The 25,689-nt window shown below is 37.3% G+C and overlaps 1 protein-coding gene across 1 annotated transcript in view; it reads right to left on the bottom strand.

Annotated features, from left to right (window-relative positions):
- Nucleotides 1-25,689, bottom strand: part of Ufsp2 (UFM1 specific peptidase 2) — an 89,547-nt gene that overhangs the window by 13,040 nt on the left and 50,818 nt on the right. The window contains exons 6-8 of the mRNA XM_083129669.1: nt 15,399-15,545; nt 10,485-10,611; nt 4,819-5,072 (exon numbers count right to left, since the gene is read on the bottom strand). Of these exons, the coding sequence (XP_082985795.1) occupies nt 4,819-5,072; nt 10,485-10,611; nt 15,399-15,545 (528 nt within the window). The remainder of the gene's footprint in view (nt 1-4,818; nt 5,073-10,484; nt 10,612-15,398; nt 15,546-25,689) is intronic.

The raw sequence follows: 25,689 nt of genomic DNA, 5'->3' as shown, positions 1-25,689 counted from the left end.
AGCTGAGTACACATGGGCCGTTTGCATCACTTCAGGTGAGAGATCTTGGATCACTCCCTGAACAGCCCTGGCCTTGAACGTACCGACTTTCATTTCTTTAACTGAAGAGGTTTCTGGCAGGGCAAGGATTTGACAGCTACACTGCGATAGAGATAGTTCCAGCCTTTGCTGTCAGACACATACACCATGGACATACAAAATTTAGTGCCATGCTACGACAAATGCAAGAACAACGGTGGTGATTATACTGAAAATTAGGTTAGGACTCGCTGTTACTAACGCAATAAATTACAACTGATATTCTTGTTTTATTTATGCCTAATCGGTAGAGACTTTGATATTTAGTTATTTTTTTTCAAATTGGTGTATTTTCTTATTTTTTATTTTTTACTATAGGGTGTTATTTTTCCCAAAATTCACTTCATTTTAGCGCATTTTCTGGCAAATATCTGAAATTATACCTTCATGGTGCTTTAAAACTACTATTTCAAATTGTAAGTCACATGGCTTATGCCTCTTCGTGAGAGTTGATATCTTGAAAGTTATTTTCCATACCTCTTTTATAATTTTAAGGTAAGGATTTTAGATAATGGAATTTTTCCCGTATATACTGAAGGGTCCATAATGACCATAAGTGACGACGCACCCAAAAAATTAAAATCAACCAATCTCACGTGACAGATACCGATATATTATGGCACCAAAAATTGGCATTTTTTTTTTTGACTTGCTAGTGTTAAGTTTCCCAAAATTCGCATTTTTGTCTTAGAACACTTTTCTGCCAGATATACCGAAACTTAATACTCCATTGTGCTTTTAAACTATTATTTTAAATTGTAGGTCACATGGTCTACGCATTTTCGTGAAAGTTTGATATGTTGGAAAGGAATTTTGTGGAAGTAAAAGCAAAGTGCTCACCTGCACTTTTCCATGAAGGTGTATAGGGGTGTGGAGTTAGGGCCGCCCTACACTTTCTTGATACGGCCGAAGGTGGAGGTGATGTGATCAGCACCACGCTCCTGGCTACCTTTATCCCTCAAAGTTTCCTCAAGGTACCAGCTTCATATGATGCTGGGTGGGTGCCGGAGCAGTTTGAATAGGTGGAAAACATCCCGGTTCTCCCCCGCAGGGGATCAATCCCAGGTCTCTCACATAGTAATCAGATGCCCTAAAGGCTGAGATCCATTATTACTCGCTCGACAAATGCCAATGGCATGCACTTAGCTTGGTAATTCAAAACATATCTTGTGCGACAAATATGAAGATGTGGCTCCCGTGTGGCGGTAGATACGCACTTGATCTCCTGTTAAAACCCTGCCACTTTGCTCTGTGATGCAAATGGTTGTGATAGAAATTGAAACAATCGTGGGAAATACATGATTTAAAGAGGCTGTCGGAATTATTTCATGTACGTATAAGTACAACTATAGTTTACTCTAGAGTAAAATGTTGGAAAACTTGCATGTTCCATGTACACAAACATGGCCTAGAAAAGACAAGAATGTTGAATTTCATGGAATTTTTCATTGTTTAAGGAGATTTCTTTTAAAAAATCGCTAAAAACGACAACAATTCGCATTTTATGCCAAATTCTCATTATTTTGATATTTCGAAAGGGGGGGAAAATGTGTCCAGACATCACTGCACATTCCTAAACAACTTCGCAGCAATTACCAGTTTTCACGGTTTTGGCGTTTGCGAAAAATCAATGTCCCTACTAATCAGAAATTACTTTCTGGCCACCCCTCGTATAAATCAGTAGATGGAAAGTGAAAATTTAGCAGGGCTGGCAGAGAAAAGTCAATTCATGAAGAAAGTGATTTGCTTTTATGATTGAATGATTCGAGTAAATATGACATTAAAATATTTACATATTTATTATTAGTATTTTATCTCATAATATTGGACATTAACCTTACTCAGTGAGAGATTAATGACCATCTCTCACGAGTTTAAACAGACAGGACAGGGAGTGGCGTTAATTTCATTGCAATACTAGTGTTGCAGTAAATTTGAGGTTGCGAGCATGCACTTGACAATTTTTATAACGTTCACCCATGCAGCTTTATGTTTCACTTTTTCGTGATATATCCCGTTTGGTTGGATTCTTCTTGATATCTAAGAATAGTGCAATGTCATTGTAAACGTATGTTAACTTGTGCGAAACCAGTAATATGTGGATGATGAAAGAAAACCTTTGTAAGCACTGCTACATTAAATAAGGTGAAGTGAGCCAGAAGAGTAATAAAATTCCAGCAGCATATTTGCAGTCTAAAGCTCTTCCTGTTGGATGTTGCAGTCCATGCAATTTCTGTTGCATGTTGTAGTGAGATACTTTCTTGGGTGGCGATATTCAACAAAAATAGTATGTATTAATAGAACCGATTTTTTTCCATGTTCCTTCAGTTTGCCCAACAAAATGCCTTACAACTATCGGCGCCACCCTCCATCTGTTGACAAGTCCCCTTACTACTCCTATACGGACAAGAAAAAATGATAATTCAATGCATTTTCCACGTAATATTTAGAGGCTTAACCTTTACTCCCCCGATGATACCATATGGTATCATCAGAGTAAGGTCGTACCGGCCCCATGATACCATTGCTGATTACGAAATGGATGTGCTTTTTGGACCTTCATACTCTTATGTTTGGGTGGAAACTCTGACACAGGTCTGGAGCAAGCCTGGGAAATTCATATTGATGACCAACCTCCCCCCCTCCTCTCCGCAACATATCCATGCCACATTTCTGAACAGAGTTTCACATTTTGGTTCATTATTCAACTTGTATGGCATCCAGGAACATGAAACATATTTCAATCTCTTTGGAAACGTCCACTCCTTGAAGAGATTACTAAGGTTTGCACCTTCTCCCCAAAATAGCGGGAGAAAAGGGGGCAAATTCTAGATTTTTATTTTTTTCCCATTGAAATTCGGGGGTCTCGACCCACAAACCCAACTTCCTCGATTCAGCATTCTGAATTGTACATGGTTGCAAGCTCTGATGTTTTAGCTGCAAAACAAAACTTATCTGAAGTAGATTGCTCCCTTAGTGGCCGAGTTATAACAATTTTCCTCCAAAAATGCACATTACCTATTTTTCGTAAAAAATAATAATCACATTTTGGCTTATTATTCAACTTGAATGGCACCCAAGAACATGAAATATGTTTCATTCTCTTGAGAAATGTCAATTCTTTGAAAAGAATTAGTGGAGAAAATAGTGGGAGAAGAGGGAGCAAACTCCAGATTTAAATTTTTTTTCATTGAAATTCGGGGGTCGCGCCCACCAAGCCCCCTTCCTCGGTTCGGCATTCTGAATTGTACACGGTGGCATGTTGATGTTTTAGCTGCAAAACAAAAGCTATCCGAAGTAGATTGCTCCCATAGTGCCAGAGTTATAACAATTTTCCTCCAAAGAATGTTCGAATTTAAAATTCCGGCCGAGAAGCCGTGGCGAGAGAAATTTCTCTCTCTCTCTCTCTCTCTCTCTCTCTCTCTCTCTCTCTCTCTCTCTCTCTCTCTCTCTCTCTCTCTCTCTCTCTCTCTCTCTCTCTCTCTCTCTCTCTCTCTCTCTCTCTCTCTCTCTCTCTCTCTCTCTCTCTCTCTCTCTCTCTCTCTCTCTCTCTCTCTCTCTCTCTCTCTCTCTCTCTCTCTCTCTCTCTCTCTCTCTCTCTCTCTCTCTCTCTCTCTCTCTCTCTCTCTCTCTCTCTCTCTCTCTCTCTCTCTCTCTCTCTCTCTCTCTCTCTCTCTCTCTCTCTCTCTCTCTCTCTCTCTCTCTCTCTCTCTCTCTCTCTCTCTCTCTCTCTCTCTCTCTCTCTCTCTCTCTCTCTCTCTCTCTCTCTCTCTCTCTCTCTCTCTCTCTCTCTCTCTCTCTCTCTCTCTCTCTCTCTCTCTCTCTCTCTCTCTCTCTCTCTCTCTCTCTCTCTCTCCTCTCCTGCCATCACTGGTTTCTGGCATCGTGGTTGTGTTGCGCATAAAAGGGGCCTAAAAGTTGAGGCCAAAACTTGCGAACGAAATTTCCTGTTCCCGTGCAGAGTTCCATAACGATATCTTAATAATAATAATAATAATAATAAATAATAAAAAAAATCCATGAAGACGAAATTCCCTGACTTTTCCCGGTTTTCCAGGTCTGTCGCCACCCTGTCTTTAGTACACATATGAAGGTATGACATGTTAAAATTACATTTCACATTGTTACTATTATTAACAAGCGAGTCCTTATTTTCCCTTTGTTACCCCCATATCTAAGAGGTCTCATGGAATAAGGAGAAATTTTTTAAAACAGATTTTTAACTGGTTGTTTTTAGACAGGAATGTTGTCAGGGATTGTTTCAAGTGTTTCTTAATGAAACCTCTAACGTAATCCTTTTTTAACACTTAGTGACGCGGCATTATGATTAGTGCCTAGAGAAAATATGAACCTGATGAAGGGGGCAGTTGTAACCTGAAATGTTGTTTTCTAAACTTCATACTCACTCACGTAAGTAAGTTCAATTTTATACTAATTTAGTATTGCTTATATTATGTGTTAATTTATAAAAATGGCTAAAACTTCTAAATTACCACATCTGTTAAAAAAAATTAAATTCTTCAAGCAATAATGATTTAAAAGCAACATTTTAAGCAATGTCCAACAATCAAGGATTCAGGGAGGATGTAGGGGGAAAGGTCAGATTGTCGAAATGACCACTTTTAATCCCAAACGATGCCGTTTGAATGCTGAAATCTTGATCTTTTATTCAACATAAATATGTGGCTCTAAACATGATGAAGTTACGAATGTGATACAAGTCAACAATACTAAACTCACCGATCATGATTGGCGTCCCTTGGGTGTTGAAGTGGAATTCCAATTCTCTTCCAATGTCTGCCATTTCCTCCCCTGAATTAACAGACAATATTTTGCAGCTGACCTGAAGCATAGTATCCAAACAAAAACTGACTTCTGTTGATCCAATCCAATTTCTTGACCCAACAAATGATTGAGGCTTGTCTCCTATTTGGTATAAACACTCCTGTATTTCCCGGTGTGTTGGAACCTTGTGTGTTGTATAGCCCTGCCACCTGAAAATAAAATTCTGATTTATTAGGAGTAAGTGCAGGTAAGGGATCTCAAGAAAGGAGAGATGACTGGCTAGGTAAACATCTAAAGGGGAAATAGAAAATGCCTCCCCCTCTTTTTTTTAGAAATTAATTTTTAACTTGAATTTTTCTAGAATTCTAGAGAATGATGCAAAAGGTGAAAATAATAAATGCAGATGAGTAAGAACACTTATTTTTATGAACACTGACTTATATGTACATTATATTCCTTCACTTGTATATTTTCTAGATGGTTCAATTCTACAAATTCACAGCTTTTTTTCTACATATAGTGGCAATACATTTATAAAAAATATAAGCAAACAAAAAAAAACTTACTGAAAATACTATGGTAACTACAAAGAACTATGATTAACCAGGTTTGCCCATATATCCAAAATGCATTAGATCTCAGCTGAGCTCATTTATTCACCACTTGGCAAAACCAGGCGCAGGATCACAAAACAATTTGCATTAATGTACCTAGTCTTACCATAAATACTGTCACAAAGTTTTAAGTAAATTGACACAAAATGCTGAGAGATATTTTAATATCCTAATAACATTACTGAAATGGATGCATGACAAATCAAAATCATAAATCAACATTCATAATGGCCGCCCTTAGCACGCACACAGTCCGTAAGTCTTTGTGGCCACGCATCAATTGAATTACGCAACACATCGACTGGAAAATGACCAACTGCCTTCAGAAAAGACCGACCGCTTTAAACTTTCAATATTGGGATGTCTCTTCTTGCAAGCCATCTCCTGAAGCTTGGACCACAATTTGTAGTCCAAAGGGTATAGGTCCGGACTTGCAGAAGGCCAATGCGAAGTGGAAATGAAGTCTGGAACATTTGCTATGAGGGCACGCTCCATTTCTGTGGAAAAGGGGTCAAAACATCAGTCAAAGTGTACCAGGAGACAGTGCTTGAGAGACTAGTCAAGAATCTCAACAACACCCTCTCCCATGGTCAGAACTGGAGCTTCTAGCAGGATTCAGCCCCAGCATATGAGGCCCGAACAACACAGCAGTGGCTGGAGGCAAATGTTCCAGACTTCATTTCCACTTCGAATTGGCCTTCTGCAAGTCCGGACCTATATATATTAATGCCGCTATTGATAAGTTCTATGAAATGGTGCATGACATATTTAACAAATGCGTACCTTCAACGAAAACTCAACCGAAGAAATTTCCGAGCTGGTTCTCACGGGAAATTATAAAGAATATCAGGAAAAAAGCATATCATAAGCAAAAATGGAAAAATAACGCTCCCCACGCTGAACATCATCATGAGAAATTTAAAGAACTTCGGAATATTGTTAAACGAGGGATTCAAAAAGCATACACGCATTATATTTCAAGCACAGAGTATAACATACTTCATACCCCTAATCTCATCTTCAGGTTTGGCAAAAATATGAAAAAACAAAAAAGAGCAGAACCTTTTCAATATCAAGGTAAAGTACTTTCCGACACTCTAGAAGTAACAACAGCGTTTGCTAAATATTTTCAATCGGTGTACCGGCAGGATGATGGAAAAAATAAGACTTTGAATATTCAAACTTACAGTGAAATCGATAAACTAAACCTATCAGATATTAGTCTTAAAGAAATCGAAGATGCCATTAAAAATCTTAAACCGAAAAAATCTATTGGTTCCAATAAAATTCCGCCTTACATACTTAAAGAATGCGGTGAGATACTCAAATACCCCCTGCACACGCTGTTCAATCTTGTACTTTCCACCTCAACATTTCCAGATATTTGGAAATTAGCAAACATTTCCCCGATACCAAAAACAAATTTAAAAAAATGATGTAGAGAATTACAGGCCGATAGCAGTCCTGGCAGCACCTGCCAAGCTCTTAGAGCAAATTCTTTACAAGCACATTTCTTTTCACATACGATCAGTGATCTCTCCTTATCAACATGGTTTCTTATGTAAAAAGTCTGTCTGTACCAACCTATCAGAAATAACTCATTTTATCGCAACCGCGATGGATAGCGGAGCTCAAGTAGATGTAATATATACAGGTTTTTCGAAAGCGTTTGATACCGTAAACCATAGAATCTTAATAGAAAAACTGAAATCATACAATCTATCAAATCCGATGTTACAATTGTGTCAATCCTACTTAACAAACCGCAAACAGTACGTAATGTTTCAGGGAAATACTTCCGATGAATTTGAAGCTACATCCGGAGTTCCCCAAGGCTCTAACCTTGGTCCCTTATTCTTTCTCATGTACATAAATGATCTTCACGAACATCTGAATCAATCGGGTAAACTACTTTTTGCGGACGATTTAAAAATATACAAAAGAATTTGCAGTTTCAGTGACTGTACCGAGTTACAAGCGGACATAAACAGTCTTGTGGAATGGTGCGAAAGCAACAAACTAATCTTAAATAGCGAAAAATGTTACCAAATGTCATATACTCGAAACACTACATCAATAAAATACGACTATTGCATAAATAAACAAAAATTAAAATGGGTAGAAACAATCAAAGATCTAGGAGTTCTGTTTGATTCTAAACTTACATTTCACGTGCACGTTAACTTTGTAACAAACGAGGCTTACAGACTTCTGGGATTTATAAAGCGTACATGCAAAGAGTTCAAAAATGTCGGAAGCTTAATGATGCTTTATAATCCTTACGTTAGAGCGAAAATTGAATACGCAAGCATAGTGTGGCACCCTCAAACCCAGCAAGATATAAACAAAATAGAACAAATTCAAAGTAAAGTCTTAAGACACTTAAAGTACAAACTAGATGGTATATACCCTCAAATGGAATCCCGTGAGAACCTTCTCAGATATTTTAACCTAACAACTCTCAACAACAGATGCATCATGCATCAGCTCATTTTCCTCCACAAAATTTTAAATAATCTCATTGAAGCTCCTTTCGCCCTGTCACAGCTCGACTTCTAAGTCCCCTCAAGCAAATTAATAGAACCAACGCTCTGACAATATCCCCAATTTGGAATATGTGTAAAACATTTAATGATACCATCAAAAGTGAAAACAGTGTGGACTTATTTTGCCCGACCGCAATTTTGAAAAGGAGTATACTATAATTACATAAATTACGATAGAACCTAAGATTTATATGTTTGTTAAATGTTTTCTGTCTATATACTACATTCATCTGTGCAATATTTCAATATGTTATCACAAAATCATTGTATAATGAACGCCATTAATGGGTAATATACCTGTTGCGTTCAATTTCTGAAATAAATAAATAAATAAATAAATACCCTTTGGACTACAAATTGTGGTCCAAGCTTCAGGAGATGGCTTGCAAGAAGAGACATCCCAATATTGAAAGTTTAAAGCGGTCTCTTCTGAAGGCAGTTGCCGATTTTCCAGTCAATGTGTTGCGTAATTCAATTGATGCGTGGCCACAAAGACTTACGGAATGTGTGCATGCTAAGGGCGGGCATTATGAATATTGATTTGTGATATTGATTTGTCATGCATCCATTTCAGTAATGTTATTAGGATATTACAATATCTCTCAACATTTTGTGTCAATTTACTTAAAACTTTGTGACAGTATTTATGGTAGGACTAGGTAGTTACTGTCCACTATTTATTTTTAACATAAAAAGCTTACTCTGTGGCATGAACAACCAAAATAATAAAATAAAATCAATGGACGCCATTTTGGCAACCGAAGAAAACATGTTCTCCTATACATAAATTATCTATTTACTGTATTTCACCAGGGATATAAACGATAACACTTCCACATATGCCAAATAGTGCTCAAATCCCAAAAATATAGATAAAACATAAGTTTTTGTTAAAGACATCCACTTTTTAAATATTTTTTAAAGTTTTCAAAGTCCCGATTGTCATTTGTTACATCCGGGCACCCACTGCACACCAAGCCAAGCTTCCTGGCTGGCCAGCAGACCTAAGCAGACGGCAGTTTGAAAGCGAGTGCAGTTCTGACATAACTCAGCCAATCAGAGTACTTCAAGGCTCTGACATCATGGCAGAGGTCCCTTTTCTTTATTATTCTGGGAGCGTTGTCTCTCAGCCCAGTTTTTGATGTAGTTACAAGAGAGGAGTTTGTGATTCCTCAGTTTTGGAAGGTCCCGAGTACCCACGTGTGCAGGAGGACAGACAAAAATAGCTGTCTTGTGTGGTTATTCCCATGGGAGGGGACCAAATCAGACCTACATGAGGGAATAATAGTGAGACAGTTATCTTTGAAGCTCTCTGCACTCAAGCTCATAGACAGGAAACAGTTCGTGTCTTGTTTGAGTGTGTGGGGCCAATGGAAGCCTTTGTTCCAAGCCTAGGCCAGGCCAGGCCAGGCCAGACCAGACTTCCAGTGGAAAGTGTAAATCCTCCTGCATCCAACTCCAGGATCTCCATCGATGAATGGAACTGCTGGAAATGGCCCCCAAGCTACTCTAAAAACCTCCCCTGGTGACCTCAAGAGTTGTAAAATTCCCAAAAGGTGCAAGAAAATTCACCAGTGCCAAGTGTTTGTTCAATCCCTCAGGAAAGCCACATGTCTGGAGATGAAAGTAGTGTAAGTGTATACGTGTGCCCCATAACGGTAGTGATATCATCACATTTCTGTAAGTACCAAAATCTCTTGTGTGTGTTATTTAGTGTCAGGGTAACCTGTATGAACTGGTTATCAACCTTGATGGATATATATTTACATATTTATTTGCCTCCAACAGAGACAACTCAGATTTCCGAACCCCATAATTTCAGTTGTTTATTTTTTTAAAAAAGAGTTGTGGCACGTGCATTATACATGTTTCCCTCCAAATTTGGTCCATCCAGGGTCAGTAGGGTCTATTCTAGAAGCAAAATTCCAGACACTGTCTCGAAGCTAACAACACTGCCACTTTATATAATGTTATTATTTTTTTACTCAAGAAGTATCAGTCTGATTTCAATGAAACTTTGTAAGGTGGTAGGAATGTACCACTGCTACATACTACATTTTTCATTCACTTTTGGTCTATTGAGGGGGATACAGGGGTATGCCGTATGCAAACTTAAAAAAAAAAAAAACCTTCTTTTTCTTTGTTTAACACTAATTATTGGGAGGCACAATGTATAAATTTTACCTCCGCTAAAAGCCCTGTCTTAAAGAAAGAAAGCAAAACAAATTTCATCTGTCTACGACAAACAGTTCTTGAGTTATGATTTCTTTTTTACTTCGCGGCAACTTTGAAAAGTGCACGCTTGAAAATGTGCCGGCGTGAACGAGAATACAGGCACACGAGAGATCCAGCGGCTAAAGGTTAAATAAATGTTTACCATTTTAACCATAAGACAACTTAACCAACTTAATAGGAAATAAAAAAGATGACATACATAGATTTTAGTTGAAAATATATATACCTGAACCATGATACAATTGTCTGTAGGGATCGATACGCACAGCCCCAACCATTATCGTCCATATTGTCCTGCATGTAGTGGTAATAGGTGTACGTGCCATCAACAAGTGAAACAACTCCATCTTTCACTGGAAGAAAAACATCAATACATTAAGCACGTAATCCTGAGATGCTGCTTCAAATAAGATGTCTACTGCACTGTGCAGAAAAATATACAGCGTCTTCAAGAGGTTACCGTGCCACTAGAATGCAGCCTGCAGTGCCAGCAAAATTGGTTATACATAACCTCTCAACTCAAGCGCACAGCACATTTTGTAGCTTTCAAAGGCAAGGTTTTGTCAAGTTTCTTCTCAGTAAGCACACAGTAATATTTGCAGCTTCTTATCAAGAATATATATATATATCTTGTTTTACTAAACTTAATAACAACATTATGCCCAGTATTTCTATGTGGAGCAGGAAGATGGGGAAATTCCCTAAAAAATGACCTCCTTACTCTTCTGGACAAGTTTGTTTTGACATAAGAAATGTACACAAAAATTCTTGTTCAAAAGTGTACTTATGTTGCAACATTATCACAACACTTATTGGTATGTTTTGATTTCGTTTACGTTACTTCGCTTAAAACAAAAATACGTTAGAGTATTCAAATTGGTCTACTTACGCAAGTGAGTATGTATTCTTATGTGGACGACGTTTCGGAAGCTTTACTGCTTACTTCCTCAGGTTGTCGTTTTTCAGCTCGGAATATCAAGCCATGTCAGAGAAGTGTCATGTAAGGATACTGGGTGAAAGGTTTGGGTTAAAAACACATTTCATAGTGCTTGACCTATACAGAATTAAAACCACTTTGCTAAAAACCCCTTAAAACTCACAATAAAACATGTAAAAACCACCGCTACGGTAAACTGGAGTGGCCGTTGAAAGCCTAAACTCCCTGTCAAGGTGAAGCGAGCGACCAATATGTTAGTTACTTCGCTTTTCTGCCACTTTTAGGCTAACTGCAACAAAGATGAGGATGATGAAGGGACACTCACAAAGAATACCCATGTCCACACTGGGATTCGAACCCAGGACACCTGGCTTCATAGCATGCTGTGTTAACCAATCCACCATACAGGTTGGCTCAACACTTAGTGGTTTACCACTTACGACTTTAACAAACTTCACACAAGGGAATATAAATCCTTTTTCAAAACAACACATCCACTCATATGAAAACAAATACTGACATTCACAGAAGGCAGAGAGGTGCTGTGCACATAAGACATGGGATATGTTCTCAATAATGCAATGTTGATCAAATGTAGATTCAAAATGGATATTCTTTGAGGTGAGTACTGTAAACTTAGATGTATCATCAATCAGAGTTACCTCTGTGTTTAGAGAAGGGAAACTTGACAAAACTTTGTCTGGAATGCTACCAAAGCACTGTGTGCTTGAATTGTGGGATGCGTATATCCGATTTTACTAGCAAACACAGTGCTTCCAGTTGCTATGTGAGCCACATTCTACCAGCATAATAACATCTTGAAACCACTGTATTTTGCTTCTAATTTATAAAATTTTGTAAATCATAAAATTATGATGCTTCACAAACTTCTCCCTTGAATTTTCAAAACCAATGGACTTACAAGAAACCAGTAAATTGTAATGATTGAGCCACATACAAGGTTGTTTGAGGTATAGAGGTTGAGGTGATGGATTTTCTTGTAGTGACGTAAGGACAGCAGAAGGTAAAATATATTCATGAACAGGGCTCGAAAAATCCCGGTCGCCAGGTTGCCATGGCGACTAAAAATTTCAGCCTGTCGACTGTGATCTTATGCTGTAATATGTACGAAATTTTGATGATTCTAAGTTCAAATTGCAGTACAGCGTAAGTTAGCAACGTTTTGATCATTCAAGAGAGTCAGTAATAATTTCTTACTCTTTGTCCCCCAACACCCCATTTCCTTTTTTCTCGAATGATTTAGCGATGTTTTGAATACTATGATGCTCAGCTTCATATACAGAGTAGCACAACCCAAACTTTGAAAATAGCTAAAACCATAAGAGATATTTACACCAGGTTTTCTGCATTGTAAAGTCCCATCCATTGAGATATTTTTCAATGCTTAAAATTATCAGTTTTCTTCATACAGAAAATTTAGATAAATTAATAACAGGCGGAAGGCAGCAATAAAAATTTTCCAGAAATGAATGAGAAAAATATGTAAGAAATTATTGAAGGGTCATAATTAGATGTCTGATGACTGATGCCATGTCAATCTGTCATTTGCGACCAATATTGGTCATGTGCAACATTTGATGGATTTTTTATTGGCGCTTTTATGGGTTGAGTGAAAAAGTGCCATTTTTGGGACATGTATGGCAATGCTAGCAGGTCGAAATATTGTCAACAGTCGCACGCCACATGTACCTAAGTATTGGCTACACATTTAAGTGAAAAATCATAAACCAAGATTTTGTTCCGAAATTGGACTCTTGAGAGAATCCTAGTCTGCCTCTGGTTACACTGAATTCTCTTCACTCACGTTCGACGCTACTATGCCTGTTCTTTTAATTGATTCAGCATGGCGTATTCTTTGGAGCAGCGCGTGTGCATTGCTGAAGAGTATTTTACTACTCATTCTTACACTCATGTGCAAGAGGTTTACCAAGAAAAATCCCCATCTTCTGCTGAACCTCACAAAGCAACTGTTTTGCAACTAGTCAAACACAAACAAATGATCCCACAAATTGTTAAGATTGGTATTATTATTATTGAAGATAAGGCACACTACGTAGAAATTTTCAGCGAAAAATGCAGGCTCAACCAGGACTCGAACCTACGTCTCTGGCATACCATACTATTTCTCTAACCACTGAGGTACTGAGCCGGCGTAGCCTCTCCTGATTTCTCACTGTCGCTGTTTTACCTGTGAGGAATCGTCTCTGCCAGTGCTACCGAAACGGGCTCTGTTGCCTCTGAAATACAGTAGACTTCGACATTGCCTGGTTCCTCCAAGCGTGGAGATGTTAATGCATTTTTCGCTGAAAATGTCTACATAGTACATTTCCTGTGTGTGCCTGATCTTCAATAATTAACATCTCTACGCTGGGAGGAACCAGGCAACGTGGAAGTCTACTGTATTTCAAAGGCAACAGATCCCGTTGCGGTAGTACTGGCAGAGAAGATTCCACGCAGGTAAAACAGCGACAGCGAAAATCAGGCGAGGCCAGGCCGGCTCAGTGGTTAGAGCCATGGCACGGTATATCAGACCCCCGTGTCAGAGTTCTGGTCAAACCTGCATTTTTCGCTGAAAATTTCTGTATATATTGTTGAAAATCAATTCTCAAGATGTTTTCAGCAAATTAACAATATTTATTAAAATAATGTAATTACTTTTATTTGGATACATGCTAACATAAATTTATTAACCAAGTGATAGTGTACATGATTCGTTTAGTGCAGAAAATCTGTTGTAAATACCTCTTACGGTTTTCATGATATACATTTTCAAAGTTTGGGTTGAGCGACTTTTGAAACACTCTGTAGTATGCACAATTGCTAGTAGGTAGTTTCCTGGCGCCTGATTTTCAGAGCTGGCGCCTAGCTTTCAAGAAAATTTTTCGAGCACTGTTCATGAGCCAGTGTTGCACTATGTGAAAAGGGAAAAGAAAATCAGACAGCTGAACACACAAAATAGTTTTTTCTTTGCTTTAAGTCCACTTTTCGCACAGATAGGCTAATTGGGACTGGACCTACAGTTTAAAGTGGGATCCGAACCACTATGTGCCTCCACTGGGTATAAAACTCAGGATCCCTTCATTACAAGGCACAAATGTTTTCTTCTTCATAAACAATAAATCTATTCAGTTTCTAGTTTCAGGTAAATTTGAAATACTGACGGGCACTTATCATACATAACATGAAATATTCACTACTATTCGATATTTAAAATAAGCAATATGACAATTTTAGTTTCAATAATTTTCAATGAAACTACATGATTTAATGTCAAAGCCAAGTTGTGTAGAGGCAAAGGAATTATCCAAAATTAAATAATTATACATCTATTACCATGTGGCACTAAGGCATCCGTATCTAGAGATTTTTCTCATTTTGGTGTTTAATATTTGCTTACTGCAACTCTTGTTATAACGCTTCAAATTCCAGCAGTACTACTTTTTTTTTGCTGTGTGTCAAGAAAATAAATAGTTACCACTACTAAAAAATTAGCCCTTGTATGAAACCAGCGGTAAACCAGATAACATGGAAGAATACACTAATGTTGGGGCCAGCCTCTATGGCAGAGTGGTTATCACAGCACACAGCATGCTATGGCACCAGGGGTCCTGGGTTCGAATCCTGGCCTGGGCATGGGTGTTATCTGTGAGTGTTTCTTCATCAATTTCATCACTCATGCTCATCTTCACGATAAAAGAAGTGGCAGAAAAGCAAAGTTCAATGAACCAAATGAATCAACCATTGTTGGGAGAATATACCAAGCATCCTCCTCATTAATTTTCACCCTGGAAAACATCCAAAACTAACTGCATATAGTCTCCAAATGATTACTTCAGTTGTACTTCACTTGATCTTCATAAAATATGGACTTCGATTCTATTGAGTGTGATACTTTCTATATTCGAATGTACATTAGCTTTCCTGATTTGCATATTTACTTCCCAATTCTGAAATGTACAAATGATTTTTGATTTGATTTGGTGTTTTAAGTCCACTTTATGCACAGTAAGGCTAATCGGGACTGGACCTACAGTTTAAAGTGGGATCCGAACCACTTGTGCCTCCACCGGGTATCGAACCCGGGACCCCTTGATTACAAGGCGACGACGCTACCACTGCGCCATCGGGGAGGCCCTGAAATGTACAAATATATTAATTACTATATATATATATATATCTTACCTCCAGATGGAGGAAGTCCTTCATGGGTGTTGATAAGTGTCCCGTTAGAAGGAACATCCTGTTTAAACAAATACCTGTTTGCTAATCGAAAAACGGGTCTGGTCTTTGGAATGAAGAGTTGATCATGCCAAACATCACGCTGTGAGGCTGGAAAGAAAGCATTCAAAAACAAGAATGTAGCAAATATTGAATCTGAACAAAATATTACATGAAACAATAAATTTCAAAGATATTCAAAAACAGAATAACTTATATGTAGGGACGTGAAGTTTTCATTTTATTTTCACCTAAATTTCGATGTTATTTTTTACTGCAATTCTGTGTTATTTTTTTGCAGTTTACGGCAAAATCCGGTGTTATTAATTTAAAATCGGTGTTATTTTTACATGCATTTTTCTGCTCCTGCTATGCTTAACATTTCCACATTGTGTTAGTTCTGAAAAATTTGGTCAGGCCCAGTGGCAGAGTGGTTAGCACATTGCGCTACGATGCCAGGGGTCCCGGGTTCAAATCCTGGCCGGGGCATGGATGTTTGTGAGTGTCCATTCATTAATTTCATCATATCATCACTCATCCACAACTTCGCAAATTAGCCAAAAGTGGCACAAGAAGCGAAGTAAAATAAAGCAAATCAATCAATCAATTAATTCTGGTAAATTGGGACAAATTTTAGTTTTAATGACAAAAACATTATGGCTTACTTTTGTGAGAAATAACCAAATTTCTTCCATTTTCAAAACTCTTTCATTTCAATAGCCACTATATATGAAATGTTTATTGAATGATAACACCCAAATCTTTGAACACAATCATATACTTATTACGTTTCCCTAAAAATGCCAAAAAATCTCCCTGCGACCTCAAAATGCAGTTTTGTTTACACACACATATATATACACAACCTCCCCCCTCCAAAGCATACAGGTGCTCCTCCCTGAAAATTTTCCCCTTCCTAAGATTCCCCGAGCGAATTTTTCTTTGTAATTCTATTGTATCTTGTGAATTATGAGGTACACAACATACATTCAAGGTTATTTGAACAACTTATAATATGGATTATCCACCAACATTCCTTAATTGATATTATTTTGTTTATTTTCTAAGCTTTTACATTGAGTTAGCAGTTGACATACTTAATTTTATTTGATATATTGGTTTTCAGTAATTGACATGATTTGCTATTATGAAAAATATATTCAAATATAGTTCAATTACAATAATTAGATTTAAGAATAAAATTTGCCTTCCAAGTTCAAAGCAGTTCACAGGAAATGAAGTCATTTCTTTAGTAACTGAAAATCCTCAAATTAAGACATCAATGGGGAAAACAATTCCAAAAGAACTTTTACTCAGGAATATTAAATATATCCTACTGACAGCTAATGTAATTAGTAGGATGAGGCATTAAAAGACACAAATTTGCTGAAAATGCATTTATGACCAAACATAGTAAAAAAAATGAACTAAAATTTTGGAAAAAAAAACAACAAAAAACAACTGACCGTCAATGAAATTTTTAAACATTTCCCTGTTATTATTTCCTTAACAGGCAGACAACAAGTTAATTTTGGAGAGCAATTTAATGGATGACAGTGCAAAATGTTCAAATTTTGGAAGAGGAACAATGTCGCTGGGCACCCCACGTAAACACACTGATTATAATTGATTATTATTGAAGAAGTGGCAAATATGCAGTGGAAAGTCGATTTTCAGGGGATGAAAGTCAAGAAGTTTTATATGTAGGAAAATGTCAAATTGAGGAAAATTTTATAACAATTTGCTACGTTGGGACCATCAGGATTGAATGTGTAATGCAGGAAAATGTAAAATATGGAACGTAAAATCAAAGTTCCACTGTATATGAAATTTAAAATCAGTTTACAAAAAAATAATTTTATTCTGAATTGTTATTGAAAACACAAATTGCACTGGCTTGCCACAATAAATTTGGATTAAATTCAACAATAAACACTGAATTAACTTGAATATTAAACACTTGCATTGATTCTCACATAAAAATTATTGCCTGTTGTCTGCTAGTACAGACCTGTACACGGAGAAGTTCCGGTTTCTTCCACTGGATCATTTGGTGCATACTGGATTTAATTCAGTCAGTAGGCAAAAAAAATTTCACTGACAAAACTTGAAAAAATAGGAGTTGGGGATATTGCTATTAACCTTTGTTTTCTAGTTATATTGTTTGCTTATGTGTGGACAGGTATAAACAAGCAGAAAAGATTTGAAATTTATCCTACAAAAAACTAACTAACTTCTCTTTTTGTATGATAAATTTTAAATATTGTTTTTTTCATCTGGGCATTGATGGAATAACGTAGCCAGATGTCGGGCACACCTGGTCAGGGTGGCTACAAACAAGCAGAAATGAAATTCCCTGACTTTTCCAGGTTTTCCAGGACAAAATTTACATTTTTCCCTGACAATTACAAACTAAACCATATCGATGTTTTTGCAAATGGAAATAATAAACTCATACAGATCCAGGTATGGATTTGTTAAGTAAAAATATTATATTCCATGAAATTGACATAATTTCTCCAATTTCAATGATTTGAATTCAAACTGCAAAATAGTGTATTTGGAAAATTATCACAATTCACAAGCTAGGGAAGGATTACGGAATTTTATCATATGCAGTACGTTTATAATAAAATACTTGATTATTTTTTAAGTTACGACTAAATGAGATTAAAGAGAAGAGTGATTGATTAAGAAATACATTTTGTAATTTATCAGTCTCCTTATACATTCTCAGTATTATATGTTGATATTTCCACTGAGGTTTGGAACCCTCTGCTTGCAAGAACCATGAATGCAGACTCATTTTTCGATGCATAAAGTTACTTTTCTCTTCTCTGTAAAGCAAACAACTTAACTCTTGCATATAAGTGAAACAATTGAATTGTACAAAAGAAAGTGTCATATTTCCTAACATTATCAATGGGATTTCTGCTTCAGTACAGTATATCCAAGTGAAGCACTGTGAAACTGACAATATACAGTTATACCATTATTGCAGACGAAAAGGTTGATTGATTGATTGATTTAGTTTATTTTACTTCGCGTTTTGTGCCTCTTGGCTAATTTGCGAAGATGGGGATGAGTGATGAAATGATGAAATTGATGAATGGACATTCACAAACAACCAAGCCCGACCGGGATTCGAACCCGGGACCCTTGGCGTTGCAGCGCGATGTGCTAACCACTCGGCCACAGGGTCGGGCGCTGACGAAAAGGGTATGTAGGTATTAGAAATTTAACACAAGCAATTTATAGAATTGGATTGTATAGGTACCTGATTTAGTTAACCAAACATTAAAACAGGAACACTCTGTTAAGAACAGCTTCTGAACGTTTATATACGAGGGGCATCCTGAATAAAGCTCCAATGGTACCTGTACGCAGCACTAATGGTCGGAGAAACACACACATGCGGGCAGGAAGAAGTGGCATGTAGCTGTAATCTGGTACAGTCGCAATGCAGTCGTTTTAGGACAGTTCTAGGTTAAAGATTGCAGCTCTCTACAGTCTCCCACCAACTGTGATGTATCCTACGTGTAGTAATCAGATTTTTGCACTCTCAGAATTTGGCACAGAGCCACCAGCAATCGTGTGAGGTGTGCAGACTGGACGTCATGAGTGATAGCATGGTCAGATGATGGTGCAGACAATTCATGGAAGGCCAATCGAATGTGCACAACCCCATACAGCTTTGCATCACTTCAGGTGAGAGATCTTGGACCACTCCTTGTACAGCACTGGCATTGCATGTACTGACTTTCATCTCTTTGTTCTACTGAAGAGGTTTCTGGCAGGACAAGGATATGACAGGTACACTGCAGTAGAGATAGTTCCAGTCTTTGCTGTCAGACACATATGCCATGGGCATACAAAATTTAATGCCATCCTACAACAAATGCCAGAACAATGGTGGTGATTATGCCGAAAATTAGGTTAGGACTCACTGTTACTAATGCAATAAATTACTACTGATATTCTTGTTTTACTTATGCCTAATCGGTAGCAATCTTGATTTTTTTTTTCAAATTGGTGTATTTTTTTTATTTTTTACTTTCGGTGTTATTTTTCCCAAAATTCACATTTTCATTTTAGCACATTTTCTGGGAAATACCTTAACACAGTGATGCCCAACCTAAGGCTCGTGGGCCAGATCTGGCCTGCCACATATCTTGCATTTCTTTACCATAAACATGTCGAAAAAAAAGTTTTATTTTATTTCTCCTTCTTAATATATACATGAAATTAATTTTTCTCAACAGAGAAACAACAGAATGCAACACATACTCAAAACATAAATCACATTGACAGTCATCAAGTCACTTAGAAGGAAATAATTAATTGTTCCTTACAGGAACATAGCTGGGTGCACCAGTGCCCTTGGTAAAAAGGTAATTTGCCGGCCCTATAAGAAGAAAGCTTTAACCACTTGCCTTACTAACCCGAATTATCTCGGATGTGGTACTCTTCCGGCAAAATATTATCCCGAGTTATCTCGGAAACCTGAGGAGTTTGAATGTAATTTTTTTACCGGCCCGTACTAAGTCGGGCGGAACTTTCATGATGAATTGGGTAGGTGGAGTTAGTTGCAAGTCCGGCCAACAGATGTCTCGAGCGTGCACTAATTTTTGTGCCTGCCTTGAGGCACCAACTGAAGAAAGACAACAGCTTTTCTGTATTGCGTGACATTCGGTTGCTTGCAAGAATGCATTGTACGGAAGCGTTGATTCGGTTGGAACTTTCTCGTCCTTTTGGCAGCAAAATGAGTGATATAAGCACAGACTTAAGTGCATCAGAGTGTAGTGTAAGTGCTAGTGGCAGTGAAACACCACTAACTGACTGTGATGATATTTCAGTCAAAAGTTCGCATTCTGATGTTAGTTTGACGTCTGTACGAGTGTGGCAAGAACTTGATCCTGAATAATTACTTCTTTTGTCTTTTGAAATCAATATTATATCATTTATAACATAAACAACATACCATTTTGTTCGTTGCATTATTGTTAGTAAATATCACAATTTATATCACATTTAACAGCTCCGAGTATACTCGGGTTAATAAAGGAATGCCTATTTGGAGTAGAATATTTTGATTATTTTTGATTGTTGTACCAAAAATCATTGTTAATGTAATTTTGCATGTATAGTAGTAGTAAAATATAAAATTAAAAAAAGTGTAAAATTTTGACATCAATTTGGAAAAAAAGTCGTAAGGCAAGTGGTTAAAAATATTATTTCCTACGTCCCTGCTTCCTTATGTTGCTGTTTACTGCTATAAAATCATTTCCAGACTAAAATATACCACTCTGGGTTGTATTCAGAAACATTACATTTGTTACATTTTGTACATTACCGTCGTTCAGCAAGAAAACTCGAATGATGTAATTTCACCATCTTTTTTACATTTTCTAACCTACATTTTACATTTTTCAAAATCTGGGTAATTATTTGAAATCTGTATTCAATATTTTCGCTCATAAACCCAGTGTATTAGTTTCTGAACACAACCTTCAGCTAGCACGAAACATATTGCATTGCTGAGCCATGCAACGAAAACAAAGAAAGAAAGAAAATGAAACAATCAAGAAACGGTCAACCAATTGACCGTTTCTTTCAGACAGTTACTAGTGTGTTTTCGGGGTGGATAATTGTGAGGAAGATGGCTTCTGAGCGGAAAGTGGATTCCGGGTGCAGAAACTTTCAGGAGAAATGGACAAGTTCGTCCTTTACTGTGCAGCAGCATGAAAAAGCATTGTGTCTTATTTGTAAAGAAACTGTGGCGGTGTTTACAGAACACAACATCAAGAGACACTACGAAACGAAGCATAAAAACAAGTACGATGATTAAGACGGATCATCCCGCGAAGAAAAAATTTCAAAGTTACGCAACGAAATTGGAGGACTGAAGAAACTCTTCAACAAAAGAAGGCAAGAGAATGAAGCAGCAGTGAGGGCAAGTTTTCAGGTGGCTCACATTTTGAGTAGAGAGGCCAAACCATTTTCTGATGGCAAGATGGTAAAAAAGTGTGTGCTAGCTATTATGGAAGAAATGTGCCCAGGAAAAGAAAAGTGTGGTCGAAACTGTCAGTTTTTCTCGCATGACTGTTAGGAGACGAGTTGAAGATTTGGAAAGCAACCTTCTGTCACAACTGCAGAGTGCAGCTAAGACTTTTGAGGTGTTTTTGATTGCCACTGATGAGTCTACAGATATCAGTGACACTGCCCAACTATTAGTGTTTATTCGGGGTACAAACAGTGCATTTCAAATTACTGAAGAACTTGGTGCTATGCGAACCATGCATGGCACCACCACTGCTGAAGATTTGTTTCGAGACGTGTCTGCGGTAATTAACAAAGTTGGACTTCCTTGGAATAAATTGGTAGATGTGACAACAGACGGTGCGCGAAGTATGATGGGACTTTACAACGGACTGGTTCCCAAAAGGTCCTTGAATGCAACAGTTCACGACCTATTGAGCTGCATTGAATTATTCACCAGCAACATCTATGTGGCAAGATTCTAAACTTAAAGCACGTTATGCAGGTTGGGAACTTTATCAAATCACACGCATTAAATCAAAGGACTTTCAAGGAGTTTCTGAGTGACATTGAATCAGAACACAAATATGTTGTGTATCACAGTGAAGTCCGTTGGTTAAGTTGAGGAAAAGTGTTGAAACGTTTTGATGAAATTGATATTTTCATGACAGAAAAATCAGAGCTCAACGATTCATCGTGGTTGTGGGATTTGGTGCTTTTGTGTGACATCACGTGCCACTTGAATGAACTTAACGTAAAGCTGCAAGGTAAAAGTAAATTGATCTTGGGCGTATATGCAGACATCAAGGCTTTTGAAACAAAGCTACAATTATTCGTACAAAAAAGTGAAAAAATCAATTTCTGCACTTTCCGATGTGCACAACATTGCTTCAGGAACAGCCTGATGTTGCCTTTTCGAAAAAAAGAATAATCAGACTTTTGAAGCTGTTGCAAGAAAACTTTAACGAACGATTTTCCGATTTTCGTGACCTGGGTGATGAAGTATGTTTGTTTTCCAAAATCCGATTTTGGCAGATCCATCAACTGCACCAGCCACACTGCAAACTAGAATTCATGAACTGCAATGTCAGGCATCTCTACACGACAAGTTTCGTGAACAACAATTAACAGAGTTTTATATTCAACTCTCACCTGAAGATTTTGCAAACCTCAGGAAGCAAGCACTGAAAATGGTTTGTGTTTGCTAGCACGTACATGTGTGAACAAACATTTTCGGTGTTAAAATGAGCGAAACCATCACTCCGAAATTTTGGAAAAAAAAACAACAAAAAACAACTGACCGTCAATGAAATTTTTAAACATTTTTCTGTTATTATTTCCTTAACAGGCAGACAACAAGTTAATTGTGGAGAGCAATTTAATGGATGACAGTGCAAAATGTTCAAATTTTGGAAGAGGAACAATGTCCCTGGGCACCCCACGTAAACACACTGATTATAATTGATTATTATTGAAGAAGTGGCAAATATGCAGTGGAAAGTCGATTTTCAGGGGATGAAAGTCAAGAAGTTTTATATGTAGGAAAATGTCAAATTGAGGAAAATTTTATAACAATTTGCTACGTTGGGACCATCAGGATTGAATGTGTAATGCAGGAAAATGTAAAATATGGAACGTAAAATCAAAGTTCCACTGTATATGAAATTTAAAATCAGTTTACAAAAAAATAATTTTATTCTGAATTGTTATTGAAAACACAAATTGCACTGGCTTGCCACAATAAATTTGGATTAAATTCAACAATAAACACTGAATTAACTTGAATATTAAACACTTGCATTGATTCTCACATAAAAATTATTGCCTGTTGTCTGCTAGTACAGACCTGTACACGGAGAAGTTCCGGTTTCTTCCACTGGATCATTTGGTGCATACTGGATTTAATTCAGTCAGTAGGCAAAAAAAATTTCACTGACAAAACTTGAAAAAATAGGAGTTGGGGATATTGCTATTAACCTTTGTTTTCTAGTTATATTGTTTGCTTATGTGTGGACAGGTATAAACAAGCAGAAAAGATTTGAAATTTATCCTACAAAAAACTAACTAACTTCTCTTTTTGTATGATAAATTTTAAATATTGTTTTTTTCATCTGGGCATTGATGGAATAACGTAGCCAGATGTCGGGCACACCTGGTCAGGGTGGCTACAAACAAGCAGAAATGAAATTCCCTGACTTTTCCAGGTTTTCCAGGACAAAATTTACATTTTTCCCTGACAATTACAAACTAAACCATATCGATGTTTTTGCAAATGGAAATAATAAACTCATACAGATCCAGGTATGGATTTGTTAAGTAAAAATATTATATTCCATGAAATTGACATAATTTCTCCAATTTCAATGATTTGAATTCAAACTGCAAAATAGTGTATTTGGAAAATTATCACAATTCACAAGCTAGGGAAGGATTACGGAATTTTATCATATGCAGTACGTTTATAATAAAATACTTGATTATTTTTTAAGTTACGACTAAATGAGATTAAAGAGAAGAGTGATTGATTAAGAAATACATTTTGTAATTTATCAGTCTCCTTATACATTCTCAGTATTATATGTTGATATTTCCACTGAGGTTTGGAACCCTCTGCTTGCAAGAACCATGAATGCAGACTCATTTTTCGATGCATAAAGTTACTTTTCTCTTCTCTGTAAAGCAAACAACTTAACTCTTGCATATAAGTGAAACAATTGAATTGTACAAAAGAAAGTGTCATATTTCCTAACATTATCAATGGGATTTCTGCTTCAGTACAGTATATCCAAGTGAAGCACTGTGAAACTGACAATATACAGTTATACCATTATTGCAGACGAAAAGGTTGATTGATTGATTGATTTAGTTTATTTTACTTCGCGTTTTGTGCCTCTTGGCTAATTTGCGAAGATGGGGATGAGTGATGAAATGATGAAATTGATGAATGGACATTCACAAACAACCAAGCCCGACCGGGATTCGAACCCGGGACCCTTGGCGTTGCAGCGCGATGTGCTAACCACTCGGCCACAGGGTCGGGCGCTGACGAAAAGGGTATGTAGGTATTAGAAATTTAACACAAGCAATTTATAGAATTGGATTGTATAGGTACCTGATTTAGTTAACCAAACATTAAAACAGGAACACTCTGTTAAGAACAGCTTCTGAACGTTTATATACGAGGGGCATCCTGAATAAAGCTCCAATGGTACCTGTACGCAGCACTAATGGTCGGAGAAACACACACATGCGGGCAGGAAGAAGTGGCATGTAGCTGTAATCTGGTACAGTCGCAATGCAGTCGTTTTAGGACAGTTCTAGGTTAAAGATTGCAGCTCTCTACAGTCTCCCACCAACTGTGATGTATCCTACGTGTAGTAATCAGATTTTTGCACTCTCAGAATTTGGCACAGAGCCACCAGCAATCGTGTGAGGTGTGCAGACTGGACGTCATGAGTGATAGCATGGTCAGATGATGGTGCAGACAATTCATGGAAGGCCAATCGAATGTGCACAACCCCATACAGCTTTGCATCACTTCAGGTGAGAGATCTTGGACCACTCCTTGTACAGCACTGGCATTGCATGTACTGACTTTCATCTCTTTGTTCTACTGAAGAGGTTTCTGGCAGGACAAGGATATGACAGGTACACTGCAGTAGAGATAGTTCCAGTCTTTGCTGTCGGACACATATGGCATGGGCATACAAAATTTAATGCCATCCTACAACAAATGCCAGAACAATGGTGGTGATTATGCCGAAAATTAGGTTAGGACTCACTGTTACTAATGCAATAAATTACTACTGATATTCTTGTTTTACTTATGCCTAATCGGTAGCAATCTTGATTTTTTTTTTTCAAATTGGTGTATTTTTTTTATTTTTTACTTTCGGTGTTATTTTTCCCAAAATTCACATTTTCATTTTAGCACATTTTCTGGGAAATACCTTAACACAGTGATGCCCAACCTAAGGCTCGTGGGCCAGATCTGGCCTGCCACATATCTTGCATTTCTTTACCATAAACATGTCGAAAAAAAAGTTTTATTTTATTTCTCCTTCTTAATATATACATGAAATTAATTTTTCTCAACAGAGAAACAACAGAATGCAACACATACTCAAAACATAAATCACATTGACAGTCATCAAGTCACTTAGAAGGAAATAATTAATTGTTCCTTACAGGAACATAGCTGGGTGCACCAGTGCCC

This window comes from Lepisma saccharinum, chromosome 10 (genome assembly GCF_977018435.1).
Source record: "Lepisma saccharinum chromosome 10, izLepSacc3.1, whole genome shotgun sequence".
Taxonomy (NCBI): domain Eukaryota; kingdom Metazoa; phylum Arthropoda; class Insecta; order Zygentoma; family Lepismatidae; genus Lepisma; species Lepisma saccharinum.
Note: the sequence above shows the minus strand (reverse complement) of the source record. Positions and strands in the feature narration are given on the sequence as shown.